Source organism: Mchenga conophoros, linkage group LG5, assembly GCF_057382185.1.
Source record: "Mchenga conophoros isolate Kocher_MC1m ecotype Shallow Benthic linkage group LG5, M_conophoros_male_GT1.1, whole genome shotgun sequence".
Classification (NCBI taxonomy): domain Eukaryota; kingdom Metazoa; phylum Chordata; class Actinopteri; order Cichliformes; family Cichlidae; genus Mchenga; species Mchenga conophoros.
In genome coordinates, this window is record NC_140530.1 from 31323308 (window position 1) to 31333359 (window position 10052).

The 10052-nt window shown below is 39.5% G+C and overlaps 1 protein-coding gene across 3 annotated transcripts in view; it reads left to right on the forward strand.

The window, feature by feature from the left end:
- The window catches only part of ece1 (endothelin converting enzyme 1), a 31068-nt gene extending 21644 nt beyond the window's left edge, over positions 1 to 9424 (forward strand). For all 3 annotated transcript variants that reach the window (XM_085274877.1, XM_085274876.1, XM_085274874.1), the window contains 16 exons: positions 568 to 780; positions 885 to 1009; positions 1117 to 1263; positions 1573 to 1638; positions 1902 to 2090; positions 2713 to 2855; positions 3104 to 3218; positions 5492 to 5602; positions 5682 to 5780; positions 5917 to 5994; positions 6112 to 6215; positions 6469 to 6579; positions 7017 to 7084; positions 7157 to 7347; positions 7782 to 7877; positions 8552 to 9424. In XM_085274877.1, coding sequence (XP_085131003.1) covers positions 568 to 780; positions 885 to 1009; positions 1117 to 1263; positions 1573 to 1638; positions 1902 to 2090; positions 2713 to 2855; positions 3104 to 3218; positions 5492 to 5602; positions 5682 to 5780; positions 5917 to 5994; positions 6112 to 6215; positions 6469 to 6579; positions 7017 to 7084; positions 7157 to 7347; positions 7782 to 7877; positions 8552 to 8728 — 2033 coding nt within the window. In that variant the 3' untranslated portion in view covers positions 8729 to 9424. The remainder of the gene's footprint in view (positions 1 to 567; positions 781 to 884; positions 1010 to 1116; positions 1264 to 1572; positions 1639 to 1901; positions 2091 to 2712; positions 2856 to 3103; positions 3219 to 5491; positions 5603 to 5681; positions 5781 to 5916; positions 5995 to 6111; positions 6216 to 6468; positions 6580 to 7016; positions 7085 to 7156; positions 7348 to 7781; positions 7878 to 8551) is intronic.
- The last annotated feature ends 628 nt before the right edge of the window (positions 9425 to 10052 follow it).

Genomic DNA, 10052 nt, shown 5'->3' on the forward strand with positions numbered 1-10052 from the left:
TTAAAAGGTTTCTGTTCAACAGCTTTAATGTTTAGAACAGAGAATCTATAAGCCTCAGTGCTCTGCTTGGTTCCTCTTTATTGTTCTAGAGAACTAACACATATATACTGTATGGGAAAGTGTCATCTTAGATTTGGATGTTAAAACAGCTCAAAAGACATGTTTGTGGTGTTTGTATAAAAACTGTACTTGACTCCTGAAATAATGAAATGATTGCTGAAGTAATCCTCAGTCTTCTGCCCTTTTCTGTTTAATATATTCATCTATTAATCAGACACTTTGATTAATAATTATTTATTAGTGGAACATGCCACTTCCTCAAAGACCTGCCACGTATCACTATTATTTCTAAAGAATATTGCAATACGCAGTCCCTTCAGGTTGTATATTTGTTCTTCTAAGATGATGGATTCCAGATGGTCAGAAAACCCTGGTTTTCTGATCCCACAATGAATTATTTTCAGATTATCCATTTTGGTTGTTTCCCACTAGCTGATAATGCTGAAAGTGAATTATCCATGAATTTAATATGCTTTAAAACAGTTTTTTGCTTTTTTTGTGCAACAGCACACCCAGGCTTGTGCCTAACAGAGCCATGCATTACTGTGGCCAGTGCGGTTCTGGGAGCAATGGACCGATCCGTAGATCCCTGCCAGGACTTCTATAACTTTGCTTGTGGGGGCTGGATAAAAAACAACCCACTATATGAGGGCAAGTCCCGCTGGGGTTCTTTCAGCAACCTGTGGGAACACAACATGCTTGTAATGAAGCAGTTATTAGGTAAAGATCCTTTATTTGAATGCAGTTCAGTGTTTTTAGTTTTTTTTACCTCCATATTTTTAGCTTGTTTTTTCCACTGGTGTGATTTCATTGTATTTGGGCAGAAAACACAACAATGAAAGGTTTAAGTGATGCTGAAGAAAAGGCCCAGCGATATTATGAGGCCTGCATGAATGAGACCAAGATTGAGGAACTGGGAGCTAAGCCACTCCAACAACTAATTGACCAGGTATGGTTATTCAACTTTAAAAGAAATCTTTTTTATTGATTTTAATAAAATTGATTTTCTTGGCTCCATTAGTTTCTGAAAGTGTGCTTAATTCCTGTCTGTTCCAGATCGGAGGATGGGGTCTTACTGAACCTTGGGACAAGGACAACTTCCAAAAAGTTCTGCGAACCGTGTCTGTCAACTTGCGTACTTTTCCTTTCTTCACTGTGTTTGTCAGCACAGACTCCAAAAACTCCAGTACTAACATCATCCAGGTGAGAAGAACAGAAGTTAAAGGTTTAACAGCTTCCTCGAGGACAGGTTTTATCTATTATTCTTGGACCGATTCCTTTGTTATTGCTACAGTATTGGTCTATCTGCTTTCAAATGAATTCATTCCTTTTGTAGGGTGTCACAAGACTATGACAAAAAGGAAAAAGTGGGATCTCTGGCAAGTTTCTGCATTAGCCTACATGCTGGAGTTGCCAGGCTAATGCAGAAACTTGCCAAATGAAAACAAAAGGGCTGATTTTGAGCTTATACAGAGGCCGAACGGAGTCATAGGCTGTTTCTCTTAACACTAGGTGGATCAGACCAGCCTGGGACTACCTTCACGTGATTACTACCTCAACAAAACTGCAAATGAAAAGGTATTGTCTACAGTGTTAGACTGGTTTTAGTTATGACAGTTTGCATGCAAGGGTGCACAGTAATTTAAACACACCCTGAGCCTCGTTGCCTTGTTACAAAAGGAAGTCAAATATTTAATAATATTCCTATTTTGGCCTCGGGGGGATAAACTCTGCATAGTAGCATGTGGTTCCATAGTTTGAATTCTTTCCTAATTTAAGTTTAATGCATTCAAACATTTTCTCCATACAACCCTGTCTCAATGTGCTGCCTTTCTTTATAGTATCTGACAGCATACCTCAACTTTCTAGTGGAGTTGGGAGTTCTTCTGGGTGGCACAAAGGAAAGTTCTCGGGCCATGATGGAGGAAGTTTTAGATTTTGAAACCACCCTGGCCAACATCACAGTCCCTCAGGAGGAGAGAAGAGATGAGGAGCTCATTTACAATAAGATGGAGGCAAAGGACCTGACAGTGAGTGTCTCCAGAGATCTCTTCTTCTAACTTCAGGTTTAACCGCATGTTTCTGGGGTTCCAAAGCTGTCTCAGTTCCTACTGCAGACTTAACAGGCCCTGGAGTATGTCTTAGCAATTGTGTAAAGTCTTTCCCAGTTGCGTATCATAAGATGTGGATTGCTACAAGCACTCTTGTGTAACAACAGTACTGGTTAGTAAGAGCGATTCTGTTGCTTCGAGCTTGGAGTAAGCGTTTCATGTTTTTCCTAATATTATAGGTTTCTTATGTCTAAGTTATGTCTTTGTTTTGTTTGTGGCTGGCTTTATGCTGCACACTGTATGTTTGCATGTGATACCTTGTAGCTAGATCAGGAAATGCTGTGGTTTACTGAGAGCCTTTGTGTGACTGCCATTTAAAGATTTTGGGGTGAGTGAAGTCAGATAGGCAAAGTATGCTGAACTTCCAGTGTAGGCCTCAGTTTTGATGGTATCGGCAAAGGGAAGAACAAATGTTTGCAGTATTTAAACTTTCTTCAAATGTCAGCTGCACTGTGAATGACCATGAATGTACGTTAAGATCACTGTAAAGAAGCCCAGACTCTTCTCATCATTCCTCAGTTGCTTGTTTTGTGTGTTGCAGACTCTAGCTCCAGCAGTGGACTGGATGCCATACCTCAGAGAAATGTTTGCTTCTGTGTCACTTAATGGATCAGAGCCAGTGGTGGTTTATGCCAAAGAATACCTCCAGAAAGTGTCTGACCTCATAACTAAAACAAATAAAAGGTGAGGTGCAAAGAAACTCTTAATCATTTTTTTCTTTAACGTGTCAAAGACAGGTTGCATAACGTTGTGAACACAGCTATGTAAATATCTGTTCCCCTAGATTTATTATGCAGTCAAATAAATAAAATGGAGCAGAGGAGATCAACAGTCTACAATAACTCTTGTACATTTACATGATAAGACCAACTGCTTGGATTTATTGTGAATTGCCCCTTCTTCAATTAACAGATATTTTTATCTTTTGTAAGCCTTCTCAACAACTACATGATGATGAAAGTAGTGAGAAAGATGGCCTCAATTTTGGACCAAAAGTTCCAGGATGCAGAGCAGCGTTTCCTTGAGGTCATGTATGGAACCAAGAAGGTAAGGGATGAAGCCTTAGGCCTTGTCACTATAATCAATGTCTTCCTGGTTATCTCAACACTCGATGGGCATATTGGAATGCATCTGGGCACTGGCAGTTAAATTGGATATAAAAACATGTCAAACCAGCTTTAACTGGTGTTAATGTTAAATCTTTGCCAGATCAATTTGTATTTATTTCTATAATACTGCTTCTGTAGGGATGGGTTCTATCCTTTTGTGATCCTAAGTAAATTAAGTTCACATCAGTAATCAGAAGGCAGTTTATATTGTAAAGACTCTACAAATTCTAGCAATTAGACTGCCCTTATATGTGAAACTATTTGGCAGCAGTGGGGAGGAAGAACTTAAACAGCCACCAGACTACAGGAGAGGAAGACAAACGTTAAAGGCATGGGGGGGTCTCTTTAGTGCATAAGGGGAAGTGTCTCAGTGGTGAGCCTATAGCAGCATAACTAGGAGATGGTTTGAGGTCACCTGATCCAGCCCTAACTGTAAGCTTTATCAAACAGCCTTGCATCTAATCTTAAAGTAGAGAGGGTGTCTGTCTTCAGAATCAAAGCTGGAGAGGTGTCTAATAGCAGAAGGCTCAAACTTGCATTATAGATGGCTTAAATATGCACCTTCTTAGAAACGAGTGGCAGTAACAGCTAGGGGCAGAAGTAAGAATAAAATGAATATGTAAAGTGTTCACTTCATAAAATGCAGACACAGTAACGGGAATCTGCAGTTTCCTGCTCTGAAAACACTCCAACTCCAAACTGCATCCTTCTTTGTTTTTACTTGCATTTGAAAGTTTCTGGGTTGATTCAGAAATGACAGCTTGTTGAGTAATTCCTGCTTTAAGAGTTTGCTCAGTGACATAATGTAAGCATACAGTCTTGTGACATTTAAATTCAGATCAAAGGGTGCATTCACAAAAATGACAGCAAGTTTGCTCACCTGACTCATTATGTTGAACTTTGTAGAGAGCGGAGTTAAACTGTCCAGGTCTTGAGTTGGCTGCTACATAAATACAGTGGCAGTAAATGACGTCACACCTCCCCAGAAAGAGTACAGATAATCTGCAGTCTTGTGAATGCAAAGTATTCACACTACTTTCCTATAATAGAGGAAAAAATGGCTGACATACAAAGAGCAGTTTCAACTTTCTAGAGAGCAAAGGTTAATATGGAGTTATTTTTACAGTAAATAAAACCCAAATGATTTGCTCTACGAAACACAATGATGCTACAGATTTTATTTTTTTATTTTTCAAACAAATAAAACTTTAGAGATTGAGCTGACCTTCCATAAAGTTGTGCTTCCTGTTTGACTGTGAATACTCCAGTGAGTTCATCCCTTATTGGAGGAAGATCTGTTCCCTGTCTCGTTACCCACTGGGGTCAAGCTGAAATAACAAACCAATACTCTGCGTGCGTCTTTGTTTCTGTTCCACATCTCATTTTCCATCTGTATGCCGAGCGGATTCTAACGTTTTCTTGCTCTGAACGCTTGCGTCTTTTTTTTTTTTTTTTTTTTTTGCCTACAGCTCTGTCATTTTCACCTGAAGATAAACTTATGTTAATCTAGAGGTAGCAAAATTAGACTTTGCAAATACAAGGAAAACCTTTAAAAACAGTTATGAGAAATTAATTTTGTAATTGCAAAATTTAATTTGAATAACTGAGGTTTGTTTTAAAGTGCATTTTAGATTTAGGGGAAAATGACAAATGTAACTACTTAACAAATGAAAGAGTTTCTGGTATCAGTGTGTTGTGACTCAGGGCAGCATCAAAAATTGGGTGTGGCATGTAGAGTGCTGTGAGCTATATACAATCGCTGAGCCTAGAGAGATGGCATTTAAAATTTGCTTAAAATAACAGCTCGAAGGTCATAGACAAAGCAATTTATCAAGTATATGGTTCACTTTCTATCAGAGGTCTTGGCATCCTTCATAAAATTGTTCAAAAAAATAGTAGTGTTACACCTTAATTATATATTCTAACAGCAGGAATGCAATAAGCAGGATGCAGACCTCCACTTCAAAATTGGTGAATTTATTTCTAGCCATGTAGATCTGTTTATCATAGTCGGGGTTCTAGGCAATTTAAATGCAGCAAGTTAAAACTTATGAGGATTAGTCATGTGTAATCTGGGAAATCTAGGAGGTGGTAACTAATCTGAAGCAAGAAAAATATGGCAGCCTAAAAAAACACTGCACAAGGCAAATGACACCTAACAACCAGTGAAGGGTGCATCGTTTTCTTTAACGCGTCTTGGGTTTTTTGCAGAGCTGCACTCCACGCTGGAAGCTGTGCGTCAGCGACACAGACAGTGCCTTGGGCTTTGCTCTTGGCGCGATGTTTGTCAAAGCCACCTTTGCTGAGGACAGCAAAGCCATTGTAAGTGTTTCAAGGTTCTTCCTTCAAAATAGCATCTGCGAGAGATCGATTGACGTCTCTTTGTCTTCCTGTGCTTCAGGCTGAGAAAATGGTTACAGAAATTAAGCAGGCATTTGAGGATGGATTGAAGTATGTGAGCTGGATGGACACAGAAACAAAAAAGGCAGCAAAAGAAAAAGTGGGTATAAAGCATCCCCCTGGTGCTTTATGGTGACATCTGTGCATGAACTGTTTTCTGTGTAGAAGTGGCAGAGAAATGCAGCACTGCCATCTGCTGTGAAAATATGTCTCTTACAAATTGTCGTCTTTCACAGGCAGATGCAATATACAACATGGTCGGGTATCCTGAATTCATCATGAATGGCACGAAACTGGATAAAGTGTTCAATGATGTAGGTAAATGCAAAAGTGGATTACAGGTCCTAACTTCTCACTTTTGTTTGTCATGGTCTCTTTTGCCTGATTAAAATGCTGAATTTTATTTTCTGTTACTTTGATTCCTCTTTCAGTTTGCTGTGGTGTCAGGCCTTTACTTCCAGAATGTTATGCAGTACTACAACTTCTCAGGCAGAGTGACTGCAGACCAGCTGAGGAAACCTCCCAACCGAAACCAGTGAGTTCCTCAGTTTTAACCCTCTTTCCCACCATCCTTCTCACAGGGGAGGTAGCACACTGTTATGGGAGTGAATTTCTATTGGCGTGTGTGCATTATACTGACGTAGCAGAACCAAACTTTGTCTCTAATTGAGCTATGGAGGAGGGGTTAGATTAAGGTTCCCATTAGTTTCAAACTGATCTGAAGTCTGTGTAGGAACAGGAACTTGATGTTGATCTCATGAGGTGCATTCTTGTACCTTGTTTTGCAGGTGGAGCATGACCCCTCCAACAGTAAATGCCTATTACAACCCAACAAAAAATGAGATGGTTCTGCCTGCAGGAATCCTGCAAGTTCCATTCTACAGTCGCTCTTGGCCTAAGTATGTCCTCCATGTGTTGTTGGAGTTTGCTAAATAAAGTAATTAACACTCTTTATTCTGCTGTGAAAGGCATTTATATTTGGCTGATAAACTGACCGTCACATTTACTCACATTCATATACTACTGAGATTCAAATCCAGAGCTGCTGCTTTGAGGCAACAGTGCTAACAGCTGTTCCACCCAAACACAATTTTCCACCTTCTTAGTCTTTGTGTTCACTTGAAGCCAGTAGCCACTTAGATTAACGTGAAATACAAATGACTTTCTCACACTTGAGACCAGCACCTACACTATTTAAGCCTCTGAGGTCTGAGTCATCATGGGTGATGATATCATAGGCGATCAAAAGATGTCAGTTTTGGCTTTAAATCATTGTCTGTGACTTAAAACTCAGCAAATCTGTTTAACAACCCTCTAAATTTTCTTTATTGTGTAGAGCTCTCAATTTTGGTGGAATTGGAGTTGTCATGGGCCATGAGCTGACTCACGCATTTGATGACCAAGGTAAAAAAATCTTAATTTGTATTTTCAGAGTGACTTAAACTTGACCAAAACTAATAATATTTGTATTCAAAGGCAGGGAGTATGATAAAGATGGAAACCTACGCCCTTGGTGGAAGAACTCTTCTGTTGAAGCTTTCAAGACGCAGACCCAGTGCATGGTGGAGCAGTATGGCAATTACAGCATCAACCAAGAGTCTCTGAATGGAAGACAAACGCTGGGAGAAAACATCGCTGACAACGGTGGACTCAAGGCTGCTTACAACGTCTGTCAGATAAGAAGCACGGCTCACCTTGAAACCTCATGAAATATTTAAATGTGCAGAAAGGGGCTTTCTGTGAGCAATGCTAGTATAAGACTGTATTTGGGTTATAACCAAGTTTTGACACATTGCATGCTTACAAGGTCAGACGAGCAGTGCACAGATTTGCCATTAAGCCCCTGTAGCAGTTTATCTCTCAGGCCTGCTGTGGGTCATATCATTAATCTGTATTGGAAAAAGGTTGTCTAGTTTACAGTGAAGCCTGGAAATGCAACAGGTGGCTATGAGTGGCCTTGTCAGCCTCTAGTTACTACTTCACATGCACACATTCTTTCCATGTAATGAAAGGTCATAAGCTGTGAGGCAGATGACCAAATGCTATAGAAGCAAAAGTGATGCCCTAGAAGTAAATTGAGGTGCTTCTTTTTGTTTTGAAGGCTTATTTAAACTGGATTAAAAAGAACGGTGAGGAGGCCACGCTGCCAGCGCTGGGAATGACGAACCATCAGCTGTTTTTTGTGGGGTTTGCCCAGGTTTGTACCAACCAACACTGCTTCTGCTTTAAAGCCTTAATACACATCTGGGGGTGTGCTTTGAGCTGTAAACTGTTCAGAATAACAATTTGTGGTTACCATCTTGGCTTGGTTCTCAGCGTTGCATTTACCACACTCAAAGGATACACAAGTTTGCCACACTTGTTCCTGTTTGTTTCTGACAGGCTCTAAGAAAGCTGGTATGTCACAGATCTCGATTGTATGCTTGTATGCAAAACCATGGCTGTAGGAAGACAACAAGACCTATTATAAGCTTTGTAGTGTAAAACTCTGTAATAAACACCAATGCTAAAACACTGCTATAAGATGGGTGGTGGAGGGGACAGGTTTGAATAGAGAGATTTTGATCTTAAAGTCTCTCAAGATATGCTGCTCAAAAATTAAAGGAACACTTAAATCACACACTGGATCTTGATGAATAAAATATGAAAGTTGGAAAGTACATACTAGTCTGTGGAACTGAAAATCACTCCAAAAATCAAAGTGGGAGACAAATCAAACTTTTTGGGCTTGTCTTGTTGTTGCCTCTCAAATGTACCTGTTGTCATGGTAATTTGCACCAAAGCAAATTATTCTCAACAGCTTTTTGAGTAACTCTGAAGGATTAGGTAGACAAATAACTCATCCTTGTCTCATCTCTGTTCCTCTCACAGGTATGGTGCTCTGTCAAGACACCTGAGAGCTCGCATGAGGGCGTTATGACAGATCCTCACAGTCCTCCGAGATTCAGGGTCATCGGCACAGTGTCAAATTCACGTGAATTCTCAAAGCACTTTGGATGCAAAGCAGATACTCCCATGAACCCAAATCACAAGTGTGAGCTTTGGTGATGCCTCGTTGATCACGGAGTTTAACAGGAGTGAAACTGACACTGGGGGTGGGGGTTGTTTAAGATGCCAACAAAGCCTCATGAGACTGGGATGCAGGTATCACTGAAAGTCCCCTTTTGCTACTTAGTGCTTATCAGGCTGTTTATCGGGACAAAATGTGGCTGCTGTGTTGGAAGGATTGCAATCTTCACTACTTCTATGCAAAGACTGTTTTAGCAAACTGCATTCCCCGAAATTGAGATTTAATGTCGCTTTATTTTGTTTTTGGTTTGTTTGAACGCTTTGAAAAACCACCTGATAGTTACGATGGAGGAACCACTCTTCTGGCTTCATATTTTCAAATGAGCAGATTAATGGGACTTTTTGTTACTTTCCACTGAGCTTTTATCTGCTGCTTTTATTGAATGTTATATTTAAAGTTTTTGTTCTTTTATACAAGTGAACCAGGAATTTAAATTTTTTTTTTTTTTAACCTGAGGAAAGTGCAGTTAACACTGTTTTGTTTTTTTAAAGCCGTTAAGGGGTAAAAAAAATACTGTTTTAATGATGCAAGTGTTTGCCTTTTAACACTTAATATTCCAAAAATGTGTACAGTTTGGTCAGTGTCATTCAGAACTTGAGTAAGCAGAGCCACAATGTGCCATACCCATTTATACATTTTGTCACAAATTTTGTACATTAAAACCAAACTAGAAACATTTCCCTTGTTCAGTTTATTTGATTCATGCATCACTTTAATTCACAGGCAAGATTCTGACCTGACACACGGTGACCAGAGGCTCAGATTCTGCATACGTTTTGTTTGGGTCCAGTGGTCTTCCCTGGGCTAATTTTGGGTGTCATTTGACTTTTTGCAAAATGTTTTCTGCATCAGTTTCATTGAAATATCTATGAAAAGAGTTGGGCACAGGTGACACCTGCCAAATTCATAGACTAGAAGTTAATGCTGTAAGGTTCTTCCACTTTGGTGGGTGTTTTGTTTTTTCTTTAGCAATACAATCCTCAAGTTGTTGTTCATTATCCCTCTTGACTAAACTTGATGATCTGGCTTTCTGTTATCTTCAGTTTGCCTTGATTCAGGTGTAATCTGAATTTCTGATATTGGGTTACTTTGTCTTTTACAGTAGTAGGTTATAGGTGTAAATGAATATGTTGCCTGATCATAAATCAGATTTTTAAATGGCTCAGACATGTTCAAAACCTTTGTGCATTCAGAACATTTCATGTAGACCGGTTTTGATTTGTCAGAAGTACAAAATATGATTAGACAAACTAGCAACAGTATGAGGGTGGAAATTGGCTCACAGCTTGAGGTTTTTGTTTT